Raw genomic sequence first — 21433 nt, 5'->3', positions numbered from 1 at the left:
AAAAAAAAACAAAAAAACATTAAAAGTTTTTAAGTTTTATACGATTGTTTTTGACGTTTTGTGCAAGAAAGCCTATCTTTATAATTTTATCATTTATTTCTAAAAATATAATAATTATATAAAGTTATATGATCACAGAAATATTATACAAAATTTCACTATTACAATATATAATACTAATATTCAATAAATTTATATTGGACATTCCATCTACCTGAAAAAATTTATTTTCTTTTTCTGATTCATATATATGTGATAAAATAAATTCGATGAATGGTAGATGAATGACAATGCATCATGAAAAAACACGAACAAAATTATCTTCATTTTGTATGTCAACACTTCTCACCAAACGTCTTATTCACTAACTCATTCAAGAGAACGATCATGATCTAGTCATTTATTACCTTATATTGAATAGTCATTATTCAAATAATATTAGTATGATATTTACAGCTAAATATTATCAATTAAATAGAAGAATAAGGAGTGGTTGTCTTTGTATAATCGAAAATATAGCCAAATTATTGGCCCTCGGCCCTTCGTAAACTAAAGCGCGTTAAAAAAACAAAACTACAGCTGGAACTGGAAGCATCGAATAGTTGAATCAAAATGAGTCTCAACGTGAGAGCCTCAAGTCTAAAATGGATTGTACAAAATGATAAAATTGGCTGCTTCTTTATCCAATTGTAAACAAACACAAACCCATATGGCTTCACTGCGGAAGAAGCTTCCCTTAAACAGGTTCCGCCGCCGCTTGGACAAGCTGCGATCTAGACATAACATTCGATCTGTAAGGCAAAGGTTTGGCAATGGCGGCAACACGCAGCAGCAACGGCCACCAACTAAACACCTTTGCCCTTTCTCCGATCCAGTTGAACCGCACAAGCTCCAACGCCGCCGTTTACTAAGTCAGTCTCAACTCTCTGAATGCTTCGGATGCAAAGGCAAACACTTGGAGGGAAAAAGGTACTATTACTTTTGTCCTCTTTGCAATTTGGAATTCCATAGAGGTTGTCACGTCTTACCACAGCAGATGAAACACCCTCTTCACCTTTCTCACCCACTCACCCTCATCTCCTTAGATCCTAATTTTGACACCTCTAAGATACCTCAAGAATGGGGAGAATCGTCGTCCTCTGATTCAGAAGGTTCTTTTGACAGTGATGATGAGTTTGGTGGTCGTCGTCGTCTTCTTCGTCGTCGTGCTCGTTTTTTTAGTCCTTTTTTTGATGTTGAAGATGATGATGATGATGATGTTGATCTTGATGATGATGACGATGATGATGATGATGACGATAACGATCTATCAGATATATATTATGGAAAATGCAAATGTTGTCAGAAACGTTTTGAAGATATATACTATCATTGTTCTGTTTGCAACTTCAGCCTCAATTTCACTTGTACGATAAAGCCACCACCTCTCACTATCACTCACCTAAAAAGCCACAGCCACATTCTCACTCTTTTTCCTAGACGAATCCCTTTACCTTGTGATGTTTGTGGGTTGTCTCTCAATGACGCTCATGATCCAGTTTACGCTTGTCTTCCTTGTAACTACATGGTTCATAGAGCTTGTATTAATCTACCTCGTGTCATTAAGATCACCCGCCACCAACACCGCCTGTCTCTCATTTCCTCTCTTATTTCCGGTGATTTTTCTTGTGGAGTTTGTCGTAAAACCATCGACATTAGCTACGGACATTATTCTTGCATTAAGGGATGTTGTTATGGTGCACATTCCAAATGTGCAACGAATAAAAACGTGTGGGACGGCAAAGATCTCGAAGATGTGCCTGAAGAACCAGAAGAAGTTATCGAACCATTCGTAAGAATTGATGAGGAGACGATACATCATTTCACTCATTCATGTCATCTAAAACTCCAAGGGAAGGGTAGCCATCGCGGTGAAAAAAAGTTTTGTAAGGCGTGCTGCTTTCCAATATCGATTTATGATACTTTTTACACTTGTTTGGACTGCGACTTTGTTCTTCACGAAGCATGTGCATGTCTTCCTCGCATACAACATCATCCGCTACACAAGCATCCACTTATCCTTAACAAAAGTGACCCCTCTCTTCAGCTTTACGTTGATGGTTATTCTGTTGAAGGCATGTTTGCTTGCAGTGCTTGTCGCCGACATAGTACGGGTTTCGTGTACAGTTGCAACGTAGAATTTTGTGACTTTCAGGTAGATGTCAAGTGTGCTTTCCTTCCTGATACATCAGTCCATGAGAGCCATCCAAATCACCCCATCTACATCAATTTGACCAAAGGAGCATGCATGGGTTGTAGTAATGCGTGTTCAAGAAAGTACTTAGAGTGTTTGATCTGCGACTCCTTTCTGGGAGTTGAATGTGCTACTTTGCCAAGTGTAGCACACTACAAGCACGATAGCCATCCACTCACACTTTGCTATGGAGAAAAAGGAACAACAAGTGGTCAATACTGGTGTGAGATTTGTGAATCAAAACTAGATGCGAGCGAGTGGTTCTATACATGTGACTCTTGTAGAGTCACTCTCCATCTGAAATGTTTATTGGGAAATGACATGTACATTAAACCCCAACATTTTGTCGGAAAAGAAGGAGAGATTGAAATTGCTCTTAACGATGGTAACACTCGACCGTTTTGCTCTGTATGTCATGTACGTTGTACGGACATTTCGGTATTCAAGTACCAAGATAATGTTTACTGTGATTTGGGTTGTGTTAGAAAAGTTAAGATCTATGAGAGCAGAGGAAGTGAACTCTTCAGCAGCCAAACAGCACAGCTCAAGTCCCTCAAGTGAGCTTCAACAGTCAAACACCACCCCTCAAGGCCTCAAGTGAACTTCATCACTCTTTTATCACTAGACTAATACGACTTCTCGATAGAGCCCGTAAGCTAAAGGACAGTCAACGTGGTATGAGGTCACACAATTTGAATGTTTGTTAAATTAAGGTTTCTGGTCATTCGGATTTGTAATGCTTCGTCTTTTTTTTATAGTTGAGTATTTGATCAAAATGTTGTGTTGGCCGTTTGTGATGACCTAAAACCTGGAAAAGATCTGGTTTGGTAACGCAAAAGGGAGAGATTGTAACTGTTCTTTTAAATTTTTATTGGCACCTACAGTAAGTGAATCACTGCATTAATATTTTTTAAATGTAATCAATTTAAAATGTACTACTGTATGTTTGTTAGGAAAAAAAAAGAAGGTTAAAAAAGAAAGAACATACTAAATTATTAATTCAATGTGTCCCAATATTTATTAGTACAAGAATTTCAATGCAATGTTATCCCAATATATTAACCAGTTTTGGTTAATTCAAGAGTTCAACATAAGGTATTAAAAAATCTACATATACATTTTTGCAGCACTTTTATGAAATAAATCCTCAAGTTGAGATTTATTTACCATCCAATGCCATTAGCATTTAATATTTTAACAAATTTCTTCTCAAATCTAAATATAAATCAATTTTGTTACTAAAATTTAGAATTAAAATAAATATATCACAACAATCATTTAAATCTTTCCAAATCTAAAATGTACTACACACTAATATTCTTTTTTAAAGAGATCTATTAGCATTAATGGTATATTATTATTGATATATTTTAACTTTATAAAATATTATTAATATTTATCCTTATAAAAAGATATTAAAATATTATGAGACGAGTTATATAGTGCGACGGGTTTGCATTGATATAACACGGGTTAAATCTTTATTTATTATTCTATCATCACTAATTTTTTTTTTACAATATTAATATAAAATTATATAATTTTAATACTAAATTTAAAATCGTAAAATTTAAGATTATTATATATATAAATAAAATATTTGCCCTGTGGTATACCACGGGTTAAATCCTAGTCTTTTAGTATTAATTATACCTTTCTTTTTGTCTTCTGTTCATAGCACACAATTTAAACGTATCTAATAAGTCTGGAAATGACTTGCTTTGTAAAAGAAAAAAGAAAAAAAACACAAAGTTTTGGTTAGATTCTGTCAAACACATCTTCTACTTTGGTAACTCTCTTTTTAACTCTCTCTCTCTTTTTCTCTGTTTCAGAATTCAAATTCCCGCTGATTCTAAGTCTCCACACGAAGGAAGAAAATCTTCGTCAAGATGAGATCATATGGCAAAGAGAAGAAGTTAGTGTTTCCGTACGTTTTCATTGCGTGTTGCTTCTTCTTGGCCATCTTCGGTTTCTGTTTCTTCAATCTTTTCTCTCAGGTTCTTTATCTCTTTCTCTCTTAAAATCTTCGATCATCGAGTTCCGTTGAAGACCTTTAAGAACTCTGTTTCCTCTGTTTTCTACAGGGAATTAGTTTCAGTGAGATTCCGACAACAAGAAGATCTGTTAACGATGAAACTGATTCTTTGGATCATGGTTCTTCTGTCTCTAACATTCCTTTTCATGTCAGTTACTTCTCAAATCTACAACAATATAAAGAGAACTCTCATAACTTTAGATTCATCAGATTCACAAGGATTGGTACATGTTTTGATGTGGAATGATCAGGGTTTAAGCTGGAATCCTCGAGTTTTTTACTTGCCGAATTTCGCAACGAAACAACAATGTGAAGCCGTTATCGATATGGCAAAGCCTAAGCTTAAGCCTTCTACGCTTGCTTTAAGGAAAGGTGAAACCGCAGAAACCACTCAAAACGTTAGAACAAGGTTAAAGAAAACTTACATAAGACTCAATTCTTGAAAATGGATAGCCTTAGTAGATCAATGACCATTACAAGAAACTAAACATTTTCAAATGCAGTACCGGAGTCTTCATCAGCACACCGATGAAGACGAATCCGGGGTTTTAGCTGCCATCGAAGAGAAAATAGCTTTAGCCACAAGATTCCCCAAAGATTATTACGAAGTAAGCAATACAAAACCAATGCATATATGATCAATAAGACCTACTTATGAATATATTAATAAGACCTTCTTGTGTTTATTCTCCAGTCATTCAACATCTTGAGGTATCAGCTTGGCCAGAAGTATGATTCACATTATGATGCTTTCCATTCAGCAGAGTATGGTCCCCTAATAAGCCAAAGGGTAAGTAAGCAACCTAACTTCGTTTTCTTGCTTCGGATTTTATTAAAGTTGATTCAAAACTACCATCTGTTGATCCTCCACTCATGGCTCAACATATGAATGCAGGTCGTGACTTTCCTATTGTTCTTATCGAGTGTCGAAGAAGGTGGAGAGACGATGTTCCCATTCGAGGTAATCATTGTTTCTTTCTTTCGATTTAACATGGTTGGGATTTTGAGTTGTAAAACAGAATGGTTTTGTGGAAGCAGAATGGGAGAAATATGAATGGAAGATATGATTATGAGAAGTGTGTTGGTCTGAAAGTAAAGCCGCGACAAGGAGACGCCATTTTCTTCTACAATTTGTTTCCAAATGGAACGATCGATCAAGTTAGTGTTCCTGACAATCAAAAACCTCATTTAAGACATAAAATGTTTGATCTTTCTCAGAATTTTGGGTTTGTTGTTGCAGACATCTCTACATGGAAGCTGTCCTGTTATCAAGGGTGAGAAATGGGTTGCCACCAAATGGATAAGAGACCAAACATATGATTGAAGATAATTCAGATTTGACTTGTAACTTGTAAAAATTTCATTCATATTTACTAGTAAAACAATAATGCCTAAAAGGTCCAAAGGAGATGATCTTAATAAGACATGAATCAAACAATCATTTAAAATAATAGAATCCTCTTAAACTAATAATCAAACCTCTTATACTGCTTTCATTGCATCTTTGAACTTCCAAGGTTTTGTGTTTCCTCACTTCATGCTGCTACAAAATCGAAGCGAGACCATTAACACAAGATCATAGACCAACTTGAGTTTCCAGTAGATTTATCTTCGTTTTGCCTTGTCCTGCTTCCGCATAAGTATCATAACCAGAGACCACGAGTTACTCAGGATCATAATTTGTGCCAATCATGGTGTGGTGACTTTCCCCATCGTCTCAACATATATATACAACCAGATGCAGTGAATAAAGAAATGGCACCAAGAGCCATCATTGTTGAGTTCTCGATCTTGTTAGAGTAGCCTCTCTGCAATATTAAGATCGGTAAGGTAACAGAAACAGAAGCAAAATAGGTTAACAATTGTGTTTTTGATAGCACAAACCTGGATTAAGAAAAACAAAATAGCTGCATTGGCTGGAACTTGAGAGAGGCTTATCATCCCTCCACGCAATTCATTTGGTACATACCTATAAATAAAGATAACAGTCCGTTACAACAGAGAAGAAAGGTTCTTCTACTAACAAAGAATGTCTCTGATGAATAATAAGGAAAAATATATAAGAGCATTACATTGTTCTTAATCTTGCAAGCAAAGGAAGTGCCAGTCCAGCAAAGCCATGAAATAAGCAGAAAAGTACTACTAAGATTCGGATTTCCTGCAGGATATGGTCTTTTATGCGTGAGGCCTTCCATATGAAGCAAATAAGTTTTTCACTGGTACACTTTTGTGAAACAAGCAAATAAGTTACCTGATAATCATAGGCTACTATAGAAAACACTATCCCAAGTAGTGCGTATATGTAGACTAAGCAATCTTCAAGCCGGAGCAATGATTGTCCACTCATTAGCCATGGGAATACAGTACTCCCAAGCATTCTTGAACCCAAGAAACATGGATATATCAATCCCAGATTCACTTCACGCCCATCAGCCTAAACAAACATAACTCATTTTAATCATTCCATTGTCGAGAAATAAATACCAATAATTTTATCATCTAAAGGCCAATTAGGGAATCACTGGAGGTCCTAAACATCAAATGACAGTAACCATCATTGCTAATTTGATTTCTGAAATATAAAATTTGGTTCAAGCAACTGCAAATATTATATTAGGAAGCTTAATCATACCACTATTGTTGGTGCCCACAGAATCCAAAAGACTGCAGTGGAAAACTGAAGACAGGCTTGTGAAGTTCCCAGAAACCATATTCTTTTGTCTGATCACATTAACAAGCTAAGATTAGCGTATACTCTTTCAGGAATTTTAACTGAATAGATGAAGACAAAATCTTACCACCAAGAACATACGCATAGAAAGCTGTGGAATAATCCCTAAACGGAAGGGTCTTCAACGGCTCTTTTGCAGTCTGGACAATACAAATAATAGTCACAACAGACAAGAGCAGAGACGCCGTAGCAGATAATGCAATCCCATCCTGAACATTTTCACCCACAAGCCAATTTGCAAGAACTTGACCTCCAATTAAAGATGCAGACTCAAGAAAAGTCATCAACCAGAATGTCTCATTTAACGAGTCATTCCTCTGACTTTGCTACAAAGATACAAGACACAGAACATCATTACAAAATCAGAACATTGATTATCTAATAATAAAAACTCAAATGCAATGACCAATCCATATACCTTTTCATGTTCCACAACAAGCCAAGTCTCAAACCCAAATGAATATACAAGACCAGCAAGGGAGAGAAAAACATTTGCAAACCAAGCACTAGGACTCATTGTAATCCTCTTCCACACACCAACAATAAGGTGCAAGACACAATAGAGTAGACAAATTTTCTTCTGACCTCTACAAAAGTTTCGGTATTTATCATTACTAGCACAAAATGAAAACACTTTGATCAACATTTTACTAAAAGCTACTTACATGAGATCAGAAACCACACCAAGTACAGGACCAAGAACAAGAGCGGTCGAATAACCAACACAGAGATAAAACACCATTGATTCTTTACTTAAGCCATAAGTTGTTAACTCCAATTCTCCATACACTGACAATAAACCTTCCATCACTGCCACATTCCAATCAAAGAATTCAAATTGTAGCAAAGGATCCATTTTGATAGACGAGAAAAGGCAAAAGTTGAAAGCTTTCGAAACCAGAAATTGAAAGCACCATAGATACAGATAAAAATCTGTAGACCCAACTGAAGAAATCTAATGATGTACCTGAAGAGAGAGTGTAGATAGCTAGAAACCATCTCTGGAACCGAGCGAAAGAAGAGGAAATAGAATGATCAAAGCTACCAAAAGTTCTGTTTTTGGCCAAGTAAGGAAACAGAGATATCGATAAAAATGTGGAAACGAAGAAGAAGATGAAGAAGCTTGAGCTTGGTTCCCAAATAAAGGTCTCAATAACGACACCCATCGATCCAAAATTCACCGGTAAATCAGCCGGAGAAAGAAGTAAAAGAACAAACAAAAAAACTCAATTACGTCGGAGAGAATTTGAGATCTTGACTGATGTAAGTGGTGCACAAAAAGAAATGAAGCCCAATATTATTATCAGGCCAAAAGGCCCAATAACTATCCCACCCAAAAAATAGTCTTAAGTTGAAGTAAGCTACACAAAATTTTGTTACAATTTGTTTTTGTATAATATTTCTTGACCATTGACATCGCCTTTCACATTTTTTTGAACATGTTTTTTAGTCTTTTTTTTTTCTTTCTTATATGTGTGTGCAACAAAAAAATTCAAGTTCATAGCAAAGATTTAACGTTGGTTGTTTCTAGATGTTTGAATTCACCACAACGCAACTAATCGCCAAAGATGTATATCAAATATGAAAAATTGATTTTTTAGATATTTGAATCTCTCTTAGATCTTTTTAAGAAAATATTTATCGCTCTTTTAATTACTCTTCGATCCTAAAACATTATCTTGGCCACAACGATTTTGTGAGACCAATGGAAATACTAGAAGATTATGGAGTTCAATTTTCAAGATAATTCGAATTTGGTGCGAAATCCAAATTATCATGATGTTGATGAAAATTATGATTTTGTAGGTTTTTCTTTCAAATACTTAGGAAATTTCAGTAAAATAGATAAGATTTTATGAGAACTAATGGATAATGAGGATTCATGATGTTGCATATTTTTCAAGGTTTAACATGAAATATGCAAGATTCTCAAATCCAGATTTCAAGAAGCCATAATTTTGAGATAAAATTTATAGCATATGCATCAAAACACAATAATAATTTAAAACAGAAATTACAAAATAATCATTTCCAAATTTTGATTTTTTGCCCAATTTGAATTTATGTTAAAATTTCTGAATCATGTTTTGGCCGAAAAGAATATGATGAAATCATATGTTAGATGTCAAAATTACGGAATCATCTAGAAAAAATCAAAATGAATTCTTCTAGAAGTTAACAATAGAAACCACTCATTCGCCGGGTGAAATCAATTGACTGACGAGTTGTCTACTAAACGAGCGTTAGTGTGAGTTAAACCTCTAAAGTTTGATAGCTCGAACTACTATCGAGATTCTTCGGACAATCTTTCTTAGTATCATCTCGATGTTCATTGCTATACCATCATTTGCTCTCTTATACTCAATAGACAAGGTAGTAGTTAGCTCGTGCAATCAATAAAAAGCGGTCATATTTTGTGTGAGTGAGTGACTCATTTTTTTTGAAGAAGATAAATCGTGTAGGTTATAGCTTATAGAGACCTAATAAAATTGACATTTACTAGAGTCTGTCCTAAAACAACAAAAAAATAATTTTCCTTTATTTTTAATTTTTTAATTGTAAATTCTGTTTTGTTTTAGTTTTTTTAGAAGTTAACAATATAAACCACTCACTCCCTGAATAATATTAATCCTATCATTTTGCATGAATGAGTGAGTGTCTCAATTCCTTTGAATAAGATAAACTGTACAGGTTATCAATTAGCAAAAAAGAATCTTTTTCTTGGTTTAGATTGAAAACATATTTGTGTGTTGGTCAACTGATTTATTCAGACCAAAAAAAAAAAAAAAACCTCAGTCGTTTAAACGTTAAAGGTTCTTGTTTTAACGGGCCTTAAATGGATAATAAGTCCGAAGGCCCATTATGTTGAATTATCTAGAATCCAAAATAACTTTAGGTGATTGGTGAGTAGGCGAATTAAATGTAAGTGGACATTACAGAAAAAGAATCAAGTGGCATCGTTTTTTTCTTTCTCATATAAATCTTTTCACATTAGAGTCGGCATAAAAATTCCATTTCGTATTTTTCTCTTCTTCCTCTTCTGAAAAATTAGGGTTTGAGTTCTTCTTCTAATCGATCAGAAAGATGGGTGGAGGAAACGCACAGAAATCAGCCATGGCTCGTGCCAAAAACTTGGAGAAGGCTAAGGCTGCAGGAAAAGGTAACAACCAGATTCAATTTTAGGGGTTTTTAGTCAATTTCAAAGATGGAGATTTTAGCCGTAAAATCGTGTTTCTTAATGATTTTTGTATTTGATCTCTCTTATAGGTAGCCAATTGGAAGCTAACAAGAAAGCTATGTCGATTCAGGTGATCACTTATTACTTTATATCATCGTCTTCGAAATCATCGAAATATTACAATTATTGGTTACTAGAATCAGCTTTTCTTAATAAGAATCCAATTATTATTAGTCCTTTGGAATTGTTTATGTAGTCATGAAACGTAAGTTTAATTGTCTCATGTTGATGCACAATTTCTTGTTGATCCTGAAGCTTTGTGTTAATGAACTTGTTATTTCTTGTTGATCCTGAAGCTTTGTGTTATATTAACTTGTTATTTGTTGATGTGTGTGTTTATATAGTGCAAGGTTTGTATGCAAACATTCATCTGCACGACATCGGAAGTGAAATGCAGGGAGCACGCGGAGGCGAAGCATCCGAAAGCCGATGTTGTCGCTTGTTTCCCTCACCTCAAGAAGTGATGAAAGCTATTATCTCAACTATAAAGGATTCCAATGTATAACGTATGGATCCTCATCTTTCCTATGTTTGTATCAAAGTCTCGACAAATTTTATGGTTTCTATTTCTCTCTACTTGTTTCAACAATAAGTCTCTTGCTATGATTATATAATGAAGCTTTGTGTGGAACCTTTTTTTTTAATATAAGTTGGCTTCTTTTCGCTGTTGATTATGTTTCTATGAAAGTAAAGATTACCACAATTTTGATACAACAAAATCATTACAAAGTTTTTGGTTGAAAAATAGTAGTAAGCATCATCAATCAAGCTTCGGTTTTACTGAGTTCGTAGTCTGCTGCTCTCTGCGGCTTTAACTTGAGCGAAGTATGGATGATCCTATAGATCAATAGAGAAACCAGAGATTATAAGTTTGACTTGATCATCGGGTAAAACAAAATCAAAAGATGTGTGCACATGAAGATCATCGGGTAAAACAAAATCAAAAGATGTGTGCACATGAAGAGGATTTTTACCATGGCTTCTCTTGCGGTTAATCTGTCTTGATGATCATACTGAAGAAGCTTATCGAGAAAATCAATTGCCTAAAGATGTATACAATGAGTCAATACACCCAGAACGAAGCAAAACTATGTTTTTCGAAAAAGAGTAGTACCTCAGGTGAGACCAAATGTTGGTTGTCCGCGTTGATAAACTTGGACCATGGTTTGGGGACATGTCTACAAATAAGAGTGACTTCAGGTTTTAACTCATTGGTATAAAATTAACTGAGCCAGAGTTGAGAACAGCAACAATTTTGACTTTTAAAGACAGAGAGATTCAGGGATGGAATAAAACCTTCCAACAAGTGCTTCCAGTTGAGGGTCAAGATCTAGCTGATATTTGTTTAGGTAATGATCTAACTCATTGGTTCCCAACACCTATGCACACGTTTCAATCAGAAATCATATACATGGATTTAAGTTTACAATGTAATTTTATGCCAATAAGTCATAGACTAGCAATATACCTTGGCAATTTTGACAAGTTGATCATGATTATCATGGCCATAAAAGAACGGTTCCTTACGGAATATCTGCAGCATCAATATTTGACAAGTGAATAAGCAACAGCAAAGTATTAACGACTACCATTCGGAAATTCAAATGCTTGCAATAGCTTCAGCATTGAAGCTAGAGAGAAGAGTGAGGGGATTATTAGTTCTCACCATGCCAGCAAACATGCAACCAAGACTCCACATGTCTAAAGAATAGTCATAATCCTGTAGATCAACTAAAAGCTCGGGACCCTTGAAGTATCTGGCAATTAATTCACAGGTTTTTAGTCTAATGCATTTAACAACTACAAGAAGCTTTGATTGCACAGCTAAAAGTTTCAATCATTGGCATCTACGAATGACCCTCTTAGGCTTGCCAAGACAGGTGGAATTAAGCTGTGGTATCGGATATTACCTCGAGGCCACGCGAACATTATACTCTTTTCCGGGATGGTAAAACTCAGCAAGGCCCCAATCTATCAGACGAAGTTTACGCAGCTGATGATCTATCATGACATTATGAGGCTTAACATCCCTATGCATTATTCCTTGAGAGTGACAGAAATCCAATGCCTGAAATGCAATAACATCAGCTCTGGATTCCACGATAAACATTTGTATGTACGGTAAAAGTCATTTATGGTAAATACCGATACATTACCTTCAGAAGCTCATAAATATAGTACCGGATATCGTAATCAGTCAATGTTGGATACAATACTTTAAAGTCCACACTGTTGACAAACTCAAATACCAAGCTAGGTGTTTTGGAGTGCTCATCTCTAACAATATCATACAGCTTAACAATATTTGGTCCACCACATAGGTTCTGAAGTATTTTGATCTCTCTCTTTATCTGCATAACATCAAGTTTCAGCAAAATTAGCCATCTTTATGTATGCAAATTCATCAGAAATGAGTTCTACTAACTGATCACCTTCTTCTTTTTTACGGGTTTGAGGATCTTGATAACGCAACGCTCATTCGTATTGACGTTTTTGCCTTCGAAAACTTCACTGTATTTTCCTCTACCAACTTTTCTCACAACCTCATAATCATCTTGATGACTGAAGAATCACACAAAAGTATTTAAGAATCTCACACTGTTGAATTTCAAAATCCAATATTTGCTAATAGATACTTAAAACAAAGTGTCTTCAAGAGACCTAAGTCCAAACCCTAAAAAATTCCAATTTCTCTGATTTCGAATTCGATTTGGCAACAAATCAATCAAATTCCACCGAAAATTTATCAAAAAGAAGTCAAAAATCGTAAATTCATCAAAGAAAAATTCTAAAGCTAGAAGTTTTACCCCCATTGAACAACGAGAGACTCGTAGTCCCAATACTCTTTAGGACGAACAACGTTAACATCTGTATAAACCCTAGCTTTCGACATCAATTTCGATCTGAAAAAATGGAGAAATTTGCGATCGCAATCTTCTCTTTGATCGTCAGGTTTGTTTCAAGTGGACGATGATGATGACAACAGAAGAAGTGCGTTGTGCAGGATTAGAAAAAGGTTGAAGAAGAATCTCTGATACCCAAAAACCACCTAAACCAAATCGAACCGATTCAACCACACTCGAACCGAAACAAACCCAATCGGATCGATTTCAATCACACTATAACCGGACCGAATTGTTTAAACGACATCGTTTCGAAGAGAAGCCAAAGAAAAAGAAAGGAGAGAAATAAAGCAAATTCGTTACCTTCACTTTTCATTTTCTGAATAAGAGTTAAAAAAAGACATTAATGGCCTTAAGGCCTTGTACTGGATTCACAATCTCCTCTCTTCGCAACGCTTCCGCCGCCAACAACAATCTCTTCTCTCTCCTCTCCTTCTCTTCGTCGTCTCCGGCGAAGAGGAATCTTCTTCTCTCTTCGCTCCAGGACAATCTCCGTCGTTTCGCATCCAGCGCTTCTCTTTACCGTCAACATCTCCGGAATCAACAACAACAACATCAGCAACAACAGCAATCGCGCGTGAAAGAAAAATCAGAAACGCTGGCTCAGAAGATCGGTAAATCTATCCGGCGTGCCGGTGCGCCGTCGAAAGCTAGGGTTTACGCTGATGTCAACGTTGTTAGACCTAAGGACTATTGGGATTACGAGTCCCTTGCTGTTCAATGGGGGTATATCTTCAGATTCTTCTCTAATTAAACCTAATTACGTCGATTTCTAGATGTTTGCCTTTGGTTATAGATTGGTTTGGGATTGGTTGTTCTGGAATCAATGTGGAATGTAGATTTAGGGTTTCGTTTCATATTTTTGATTGATGATATAATCTCGTAAGTAATGCAGAATTGGTATCTGATTTGTTTGTATTGGTATCTGTTTTGTTTGTATATAATCTCTTGAAAATTGCTGGTCTATGTGAACTAGATTGTTGAATTGATATCTTGAGTTTGTATGGTGTTGTTACTGTTTGGTGTATTAGTGTTTGAGTTAGCTTCATTGATGCCGCAGTGTACAGGATGATTATGAGGTGGTGAGGAAGGTAGGAAGGGGAAAATACAGTGAGGTCTTTGAAGGCATTCATGCTACTGATAACGAGAAATGTGTTATCAAGATTTTGAAGCCTGTGAAGAAGAAGAAGGTGAGTAGATACAGCCGCTTGCTTGTTTTTATCTCAATTGTGCTCAGAATGAAGTGTGTTTCTGGCCCTTCACTTGGTTTGAATTATTCTCTAACATATTTTGCTTCTCCTTGACGCAGATTAAGAGAGAGATTAAGATTCTGCAGAACCTCTGCGGTGGGCCTAATATTGTAAAATTGCTCGACATTGTTAGAGATCAGCAGTCTAAGACGCCCAGCTTGATATTTGAACATGTGAACAATAAAGATTTCAAAGTTCTCTATCCAACTCTCTCAGACTATGATGTTCGATATTACATTTTTGAACTTCTAAAGGTAATTATTCAGTTTCCTGAATTGTAGACCATGATTTTCTTTGCGGCTTTGGCAATTGGCAAAAGTAATCGGTAGATATATCATAGATGTATAGCGTCATACACTGTTGTTTACCTTACTTGACTTTTGAATCCACTAGCCTTCAGTTATAAAGGGTACGAATTTGTTTCTGATGCTGTTTGTTGTTTCTTTTTAACATTTATGCAGGCGTTGGATTTCTGCCATTCACGTGGAATCATGCACAGAGATGTGAAACCACATAATGTCATGATTGATCACGAGCAGCGAAAACTTCGTTTAATTGACTGGGGTTTGGCAGAATTCTATCATCCTGGGAAAGAATACAATGTCCGTGTTGCTTCAAGGTAGTTCCTTTTGGCTATCTGCTAATCTCTCCTCTGCAAGATTCTATTTGTTGCAGTTGCTAAATTTCTGCTCATAGAGAGTCTAGATAAGAAATGTTGAAGATTGCATGCATTGAGCTCTTGAGATTAGTTGAAACATATTATCTAACTTCGTCTAGCTGATGTATACTATTATCATTTCTCACTTCATATTTGATGAGCAGGTACTTTAAGGGTCCAGAGCTGCTGGTGGATTTACAGGACTATGATTATTCCTTAGACCTATGGAGTCTTGGGTGTATGTTTGCTGGAATGGTAAGCGTTTTAAGCTAGAATTTAGTTAACTTGGTTTAAGCTGTAATGGAATGACAAGAATTCGACAGTACATTTTGGTTATTTTACCATTCCTTAAGTTAGTTAAGTGGTGAATATTGTATACTCTACTGTTTGCAGATATTCCGCAAGGAGCCGTTCTTTTATGGCCATGACAACTATGATCAATTGGTCAAAATTGCGAAGGTAACATTACAAAAGCTTTCATCATGTCTCGTCTCCTCTGAACAGATTTTACATTCCTCCAAGTTATAGCTAAAAATACGATTCTATGTATTTATAACTATGGCAGGTGCTTGGCACAGATGAACTCAACGCCTACCTAAACAAATACCGTATAGAGTTGGACCCTAATCTAACATCCCTCGTGGGCAGGTAATCCGGTTTAAAAAGTTATGAAAAACTCTAAAAACTCCAGTTTTGCGCCTTATCATTTCAGAACATTAAATTATGCACTCTTGATTTTATATAGACATAGCCGGAAGCCATGGACAAAGTTCATCAATTCTGAAAACCAGCACTTAGCAGTTCCTGAGGTACAACACTTAACTTTTCTCTATACAATTATGAAGCCTTCATGTTAAGACCAAAACACCGGATTTTTTGGACGAACATGACTCATTTGTTTTCATATACTTTTTGGTTAATGAAGGCTGTTGATTTTGTGGACAAGTTGCTGAGATATGATCACCAAGAAAGGCCAACAGCTAAAGAAGCAATGGTAAGCAACAATTTTTCTTTAATATCTTTCTAAAGATTTTCTCTTATAATTACAGATAAGTGATAGTAGAGAATATGATGGATTTTTACAGGCGCATCCATATTTCTATCCGATTAGAAATGCAGAGAGCAGCCGTACGCCGCGCAGCCAGTGATCTCGAAAACATTTGCTTGTTCAATCTTCTGATTTTTCATTTCTTTACGGATTCAAATTTGTTATAAATCGATCTGTCATTGTTTCATTCTCTCAAGTGTGCGTGTGTTACTGTTTTGCTCTTTCTCAGTGTTTCATTCAACTCATTTGAATTTTATTATATAAAAAAAAATATCCACAAGACGGGTTTCAAAAGGTTTTTCTTTCTTTTCTTCTCATTTTTAATTTTCTGGAAAATTTCATATTCTTGAGCGGGACAGGTTGGTTTGGCTTGCCGGTTTTAGTTAGCCCGTTTTGACAGCTCCGTGGAAGGTAGAAGAAGCTCGCATCGGGAGTAGAGAGTGATGGTCGGTCAGTTAGATATATAACTGTAGACATAAGAAAGCACAAGAATCTCTAATCTAATCCAAATAGTGATTAGGGGACATTAAGCACGTAATCCGATCTTGAGTACTGTGTCTGTGGAACAACCTCGACCTATCTGTCTTATATCTTTTAAGTTTAGTTTAATCTCTCTGGTTCCCTTTGTCCAAATGATTATGCAATCATCCTATATTAGTTTACAATATAGCTGTCTGTCTCTTTCTTTCTTGTTGAAAATGATGCCTTAAAAAAATTACTCATCTCTTAAAATTTTGTGAATTACGCACACGCAAAGATATTGCTGTGTCTAAAACATATGAAACCAAATATGGAAATATATAACTAATAATTGTGCAAGATTTTCAGTATATATATGCATCCATGATCCATCAATCAGTTATTTTTTTCAAATTATTGGAGAAAATCATCCACCAAAAGAGAAATAAATATTTACTTTGGAAACGATTAAAAACGTTTGATAACCGGTGTGCAGTCTTGTGAATTAAGATTATCTTTTGAGTTTTGACACCTTAATCCAAAGTGAGATTTCACGCGTATGAGTAAATGAGATTATTGAATGATGTATTCTGTTGGAATGCTTTAGATAATCAGTTTCGTGTGATAAAGATTTTCTCATTCTGGCCAAAAAAAAATAAAAAAGATTTTTCTGTTTTTCATTCCTGTTTTTATATTGAAACGTTACATTTTTCATATTTAGATATGGGATCATCGGATCTTGAACGTGTCATTCTATCATTTGAATAATTTCTGTATAATGTCGTAGATTCATGGTGAACTAATAACACGTGATCAAAGGAAGCATGCAGGGCAAATGAGAACAATGATCGTCTAGCATGTATGTTTGTAACTTTACTTGAGTAAGAAATCTACAGTTTCAAAATTTTTCTAGATTTGAATTGAAATTATCCACTGATAATACATTATACATGTACGTAAAATCACAAATCATCTTTTTGAATCAATCAAACTCTATATAACCACCGTACTCGTGTACAATCGTGTGCAGTGTGCACACTTCACACTTCCCTACTATTTTTTAGTTTTTAGTTCTATCTTGAGTGGAAAGTATGTAAAGATACTTTTGTTCAAGTTGTGGAGTTTAAGACCTAACGAATCATATTACAATTTGGTAAGAGTAAATCAAAATCTTTTTATGAACATCGATGTGACTCAAACCCACGTACAATAATATGTGACTCATATTTAACCGACCGATATTTAGACCGATGTTACTTCTGATGAATCAACAGGTTCACATTACAATGTTTATATAATCTACCTTCCGGAAATTTTTTAGTATATATACATATGAACTTGTGTGGTTTTAGGAATGCATATCGGGACACAATATTTTTTTGTCGACGTCGGTTGATTAAAAAACTTAATTAGAGTACTTTGATGTGCTTATACGTAGGTCACTAGTCGTAGATATTACATAATGACATTGCTGCCATTCTTACCCTACATTATTAGTTGTTCCTAAACGTTTTATATATCTCTCATTGACACGTAAATTAATGTAATGTTAATATTAATGTGTCCATGTTCCGTAAATTTCATCATAAAACATGGTTACGACATGTTAAAACAAAGATTATCTAAATAAGTCATCAAGAAAGAGAGTTGATTCTTATGTCTGCCATGCATGGGATGCGTATGAATCATGATGATAATGAATGGCGTTGATTTGACAAGACGAGAGTGATGAAATGGCAGAAGCTATGATGACCTCATTCTCATTAGCAGTAGACAACGCTCCATGTCTCACTTCCATGTTTCTCTCTTTTTATCGTCCTTAGCCAAGACAGATGAGATATCAAATATCTACATATATGTGTATATATATTTTTTCATTACTATTAGAACCGCATCGCATTTCATCCGCAGTTGAATCGTACGTCATCATTCTAAGTCCATATATCTTAGTAGAGCGATTTCGTCTTTTTGAACATACAGAAACTGGTTTTTAATAATCCATTCACTTTTGCACCAAATAATAATAATCTATTCACTTACTTCGGTAAATCTTACATTCTAATCGCAAATCTGAATGATGAATTGGTTTTTAAAAGATGGTTGGAGACAGTAACAAATAACGATTCAATAATAATCTGAATTGATGGTACTTTAATATAACAGATTTTTCTTGCAAGGTTAAATATATATCTAGCTACAACCCTATCAAAAAGCTTTTGTAGCATCTATTTAATGCCCTTTTGTTTTGTCTCTCGTTCCTATCCACTAGTTTGCTTTGCGTCTCATATTTATCTCCCCACCACAAAACTCTCAGATACTAAAATTACGAGATAATATTTAGGTTGAAATATATGCTGAAAGCAATATCTCTGAGTAGATAGATATTTAAGTACTATAGTCTCAAGTCATTTCAAGCACAGAACTCTTTTGATAATGTACAAAACAAAAAGTACAATTATATTTTAAAATAACTAACATGGAGGTCACAAGGTGAAGGTGTTTAATTAAGGCAAATTTCAGTAAGTTTTTCTTCAAATTTTGAAGTTTTGATATTGTTTTATTTTATTAATATAGCTTACAAAAGATAATATAATTTATTATGAATAGTTTGTTACGAATTTTTGTTTTTGTTCATATTCTAGTTTCAATCAAATCTATCATTTTAAGAAAACTAGGTTTTTTATTGGTTTATTCTTTTGTTTTTCGTTTAGTTCTTGTTCAGATTTGATCGTTTAAATATATTTTTTAATTACGTAAACGAATATATGGTTCGGCTTTTAGATTGATTATTTTGACTCGGTTTGGATTAGATTATGTCAGTATAGTTTGATTGAACACTCTTAAAAAAAAAAAAAAAAAAAAAAAAAAAAAAAAACTCTTAAACTAGTGACATATCGTGAATATGTATAAGTTTGTATAATTAACTACATGTAATACTGTAGTAGACACTAGACAAGCAAGATTCATGAGTCAATCAGAGGCGTATATGGGGACAAGGTGCATAATCTCCGGGATCCGGACGAGCTAAGGCCTTAGCCTATGTGTCGGAATCTGCCCTCACCACAAATATTACATTTAACTAAATTAATTACCTGCTTTTCTTGTAAAAATAATTTTAAATTAACATACTTTAGCACACATAAACACATGCCAATTAAATGGTTTTGGTTGTAGTGCTAGACTTTATTACACATGAATATGGTCTCCTCTCTTTTTCTATCTAATCATAAACAATTTGTAAAAGATATTTTTAAATTACTTTTATATACCAGAAACTTTCATGTAACTGTGTATTTAGACATGTAAGAAAAATGATTAGTTTGTCATTATAACATTTATTGTGGTTAATTATGAGTAACTAGTGAGTATTTGTAAAAGAAATGATGCCTAGATTTTAGATATAAATCCACATGAAAAAACTTACCATTTAATTAAGTTTACCATAATACAAGTATTTGTTGATATAGTAGTCAAATGATTTTGAAAAACTAATCATTGTATGAAGTTAAATACCTTAGTCTAAAATTCGAAATAATTGTGAGAAATACGTGGTTTACATTAATATTGTTTTGATATCATCATTTCGAAAACGCGGTTGAAATGGCGTTTTCATATTTCATGCATAGTTTACCCAACCATAAAAACTTTCGGTTGCTCTCAAATTGACTTATACAAACATACTGTAATCATTGTCAACAAGCAGTCCCATTCAGAACTAAACTTCTCAATCTATTACTCTTCATTTGTGTTTCTAACTAGTTTAAAGACTTTTTCAAATTTATCAAACGTTGGAAAAAATGAAGAAGAAGATAATTACATCGATATTACGACGATATCTCATGCATATAATAAGTCACTCCGACCGTAACCTAAACCCACTTCATTGTTTGATTGGACATAACCTTAGCAACTAATTATCTCGTTACGTTTCTCCTACACGACAACACGATTTTGTCTCTTCCCCTCGCCGCTTTGTCCCCCTCCAACATTCACAGCTGGACCTCATTTTCACAACTAAGAGACGTATCACGGGCATATTAGTCATTTTTGTCTAGGTCTACTTTTAATTCAGTGAGTAATAACTAAAAAAAACTTTGGCTCGTGGCTTGACTGGTCTTGGCCTCCTCCTCGTTATGATATGCTGAATAAATTAAGGTATAACAAGATTAGGGTTTACAAGCTAAGTACATTCTTAAGTCAATCTATAGGTTAATAATCAATAAAGATCACATGGTTTATGGATCCTCGATGATTTCATAAAGATTCTTATGTCGTAATCGTAAGCAACAGTTAATTTCTTCAATTCAAATTCATACTGACCTGTTTGTTCTGAAATTTGTATGCATGAGTATCAAGAATGTCGTATAAATGTACTGTATTACTCTCGTGTCTATCATATAGTTGCATATTATAATCAAAGTGTTGGCATAATACCTTCTACTTTGTAGTCAGATTCTTTTATGGTCAATTTTTGAAGATCTAACTGTAAAGTATTTATCTATTGACAAAATAAAGATAATGAATTATATATTTATAAAATTATGCTAAGAAATCTTTTCTTTTTAACTTTAAATTATAAATTTATAGCTCTAAAACAAAATTTTTTTTTTTTCTTCATATATTTGTGGTTGGAGCCTTTATATCTTGGACAAGAATTTGGGTACATGTCAGCGTTGTTCTTGATTACTAATCTTTCATATACTCCCTCTGTTTTGTTTTTATAAAAATGATGTTTTAGATAATTCTCTTTTTCAAATTAAGTGATATTCTCATCTTTCTATACAAATTTTATTTATTTTTACTTTTGATAAAGGGTTTCTTTTACTATTTATAGTTTGTAGTTTGTTTATATTGGTTGAATTGTGTTTAAATAAATAA

General features: G+C 34.5%; 7 protein-coding genes and 4 long non-coding RNA genes across 13 annotated transcripts; 6 read left to right on the top strand and 5 right to left on the bottom strand.

The window, feature by feature from the left end:
• Nucleotides 1-533: 533 nt before the first annotated feature.
• AT2G23100 (Cysteine/Histidine-rich C1 domain family protein) lies at nucleotides 534-3238 on the top strand. Its single transcript, NM_127874.4, has one exon. It carries the CDS (start codon nucleotides 659-661, stop codon nucleotides 2792-2794), a length of 2136 nt encoding a protein of 711 aa, NP_179891.3. The 5' UTR covers nucleotides 534-658; the 3' UTR covers nucleotides 2795-3238.
• An 810-nt stretch (nucleotides 3239-4048) lies between these two features.
• P4H13 (2-oxoglutarate (2OG) and Fe(II)-dependent oxygenase superfamily protein) lies at nucleotides 4049-5592 on the top strand (the record flags this gene model as incomplete). The annotated part of the gene is made up of 8 exons (NM_179707.3): nucleotides 4049-4230; nucleotides 4318-4416; nucleotides 4520-4666; nucleotides 4772-4876; nucleotides 4963-5058; nucleotides 5164-5229; nucleotides 5307-5426; nucleotides 5509-5592. The coding sequence occupies exons 1-8, from the start codon at nucleotides 4123-4125 to the stop codon at nucleotides 5590-5592; spliced, it is 825 nt and encodes a 274-aa protein (NP_850038.1). The 5' UTR covers nucleotides 4049-4122.
• A 26-nt stretch (nucleotides 5593-5618) lies between these two features.
• AT2G23093 (Major facilitator superfamily protein) lies at nucleotides 5619-8326 on the bottom strand. 2 transcript variants are annotated; one of them, NM_001335837.1, is made up of 10 exons: nucleotides 8234-8326; nucleotides 7967-8052; nucleotides 7665-7809; nucleotides 7418-7586; nucleotides 7067-7325; nucleotides 6901-6989; nucleotides 6520-6702; nucleotides 6341-6426; nucleotides 6153-6237; nucleotides 5619-6076 (listed from the first exon to the last, which is right to left on the bottom strand). In NM_001335837.1, the coding sequence occupies exons 3-10, from the start codon at nucleotides 7805-7807 to the stop codon at nucleotides 5942-5944; spliced, it is 1149 nt and encodes a 382-aa protein (NP_001323811.1). In that variant the 5' UTR covers nucleotides 7808-7809; nucleotides 7967-8052; nucleotides 8234-8326; the 3' UTR covers nucleotides 5619-5941. The 2 variants fall into 2 exon arrangements, with proteins under 2 accessions (NP_001323811.1, NP_850037.1); NM_179706.2 differs by having other exon boundaries at nucleotides 7967-8326.
• Nucleotides 8327-9923: 1597 nt separating this feature from the next.
• On the top strand, nucleotides 9924-10908 carry AT2G23090 (Uncharacterized protein family SERF). The gene is made up of 3 exons (NM_127873.4): nucleotides 9924-10159; nucleotides 10267-10307; nucleotides 10582-10908. Exons 1-3 carry the CDS (start codon nucleotides 10084-10086, stop codon nucleotides 10699-10701), a joined length of 237 nt encoding a protein of 78 aa, NP_565547.1. The 5' UTR covers nucleotides 9924-10083; the 3' UTR covers nucleotides 10702-10908.
• On the bottom strand, nucleotides 10284-10555 carry AT2G07875. The gene has a single exon (NR_140241.1). It is a non-coding gene; the product is annotated as an other RNA (long non-coding RNA).
• Nucleotides 10821-13254, bottom strand: CKA3 (Protein kinase superfamily protein). 2 transcript variants are annotated; one of them, NM_127872.4, is made up of 10 exons: nucleotides 13045-13254; nucleotides 12670-12799; nucleotides 12394-12588; nucleotides 12148-12305; nucleotides 11904-11994; nucleotides 11706-11771; nucleotides 11534-11616; nucleotides 11352-11415; nucleotides 11212-11280; nucleotides 10821-11074 (listed from the first exon to the last, which is right to left on the bottom strand). In NM_127872.4, the coding sequence occupies exons 1-10, from the start codon at nucleotides 13128-13130 to the stop codon at nucleotides 11015-11017; spliced, it is 1002 nt and encodes a 333-aa protein (NP_179890.1). In that variant the 5' UTR covers nucleotides 13131-13254; the 3' UTR covers nucleotides 10821-11014. The 2 variants fall into 2 exon arrangements, with proteins under 2 accessions (NP_179890.1, NP_973518.1); NM_201789.2 differs by having other exon boundaries at nucleotides 10903-11074; nucleotides 11212-11415; nucleotides 13045-13245.
• A 205-nt stretch (nucleotides 13255-13459) lies between these two features.
• On the top strand, nucleotides 13460-16716 carry AT2G23070 (Protein kinase superfamily protein). The gene is made up of 10 exons (NM_127871.5): nucleotides 13460-13866; nucleotides 14201-14330; nucleotides 14450-14644; nucleotides 14852-15009; nucleotides 15213-15303; nucleotides 15442-15507; nucleotides 15614-15696; nucleotides 15794-15857; nucleotides 15974-16042; nucleotides 16134-16716. The coding sequence occupies exons 1-10, from the start codon at nucleotides 13487-13489 to the stop codon at nucleotides 16194-16196; spliced, it is 1299 nt and encodes a 432-aa protein (NP_179889.1). The 5' UTR covers nucleotides 13460-13486; the 3' UTR covers nucleotides 16197-16716.
• Nucleotides 16717-18209: 1493 nt separating this feature from the next.
• On the bottom strand, nucleotides 18210-18353 carry AT2G23067 (Putative membrane lipoprotein; the record flags this gene model as incomplete). Its single annotated transcript, NM_001124894.1, has 1 exon — nucleotides 18210-18353. The coding sequence occupies one exon, from the start codon at nucleotides 18351-18353 to the stop codon at nucleotides 18210-18212; it is 144 nt and encodes a 47-aa protein (NP_001118366.1).
• Nucleotides 18354-19525: 1172 nt separating this feature from the next.
• AT2G07870 lies at nucleotides 19526-19768 on the bottom strand. Its single transcript, NR_140240.1, has one exon. It is a non-coding gene; the product is annotated as an other RNA (long non-coding RNA).
• On the top strand, nucleotides 19526-19768 carry AT2G07865. The gene has a single exon (NR_140239.1). It is a non-coding gene; the product is annotated as an other RNA (long non-coding RNA).
• A 627-nt stretch (nucleotides 19769-20395) lies between these two features.
• AT2G07860 lies at nucleotides 20396-20736 on the top strand. The gene has a single exon (NR_140238.1). It is a non-coding gene; the product is annotated as an other RNA (long non-coding RNA).
• Nucleotides 20737-21433: the final 697 nt, after the last annotated feature.

This window comes from Arabidopsis thaliana, chromosome 2, assembly GCF_000001735.4.
Source record: "Arabidopsis thaliana chromosome 2, partial sequence".
NCBI lineage: Eukaryota > Viridiplantae > Streptophyta > Magnoliopsida > Brassicales > Brassicaceae > Arabidopsis > Arabidopsis thaliana.
Note: the sequence above shows the minus strand (reverse complement) of the source record. Positions and strands in the feature narration are given on the sequence as shown.

Excerpts from the sequence above, each read along its gene's own strand:
- AT2G23070 (NM_127871.5), top strand. The coding sequence starts at position 13,487 with ATGGCCTTAAGGCCTTGTACTGGATTCACAATCTCCTCTCTTCGCAAC. Across the intron at positions 13,867-14,200 it reads TCCCTTGCTGTTCAATGGGG|TGTACAGGATGATTATGAGG; the intron begins GTATATCTTCAG and ends TTGATGCCGCAG. Across the intron at positions 15,010-15,212 it reads AATGTCCGTGTTGCTTCAAG|GTACTTTAAGGGTCCAGAGC; the intron begins GTAGTTCCTTTT and ends TTTGATGAGCAG.
- AT2G23093 (NM_179706.2), bottom strand. The coding sequence starts at position 8,165 with ATGGGTGTCGTTATTGAGACCTTTATTTGGGAACCAAGCTCAAGCTTC. Across the intron at positions 6,990-7,066 it reads CTATGCGTATGTTCTTGGTG|ACAAAAGAATATGGTTTCTG; the intron begins GTAAGATTTTGT and ends TAATGTGATCAG. Across the intron at positions 6,703-6,900 it reads TGTGGGCACCAACAATAGTG|GCTGATGGGCGTGAAGTGAA; the intron begins GTATGATTAAGC and ends ATGTTTGTTTAG.
- AT2G23100 (NM_127874.4), top strand. The coding sequence starts at position 659 with ATGATAAAATTGGCTGCTTCTTTATCCAATTGTAAACAAACACAAACC.
- CKA3 (NM_127872.4), bottom strand. The coding sequence starts at position 13,130 with ATGTCGAAAGCTAGGGTTTATACAGATGTTAACGTTGTTCGTCCTAAA. Across the intron at positions 12,800-13,044 it reads TCTCTCGTTGTTCAATGGGG|TCATCAAGATGATTATGAGG; the intron begins GTAAAACTTCTA and ends GTGATTCTTCAG. Across the intron at positions 11,617-11,705 it reads AACTTGTCAAAATTGCCAAG|GTGTTGGGAACCAATGAGTT; the intron begins GTATATTGCTAG and ends ACGTGTGCATAG.
- AT2G23090 (NM_127873.4), top strand. The coding sequence starts at position 10,084 with ATGGGTGGAGGAAACGCACAGAAATCAGCCATGGCTCGTGCCAAAAAC. Across the intron at positions 10,160-10,266 it reads GGCTAAGGCTGCAGGAAAAG|GTAGCCAATTGGAAGCTAAC; the intron begins GTAACAACCAGA and ends TCTCTCTTATAG. Across the intron at positions 10,308-10,581 it reads AGAAAGCTATGTCGATTCAG|TGCAAGGTTTGTATGCAAAC; the intron begins GTGATCACTTAT and ends GTGTTTATATAG.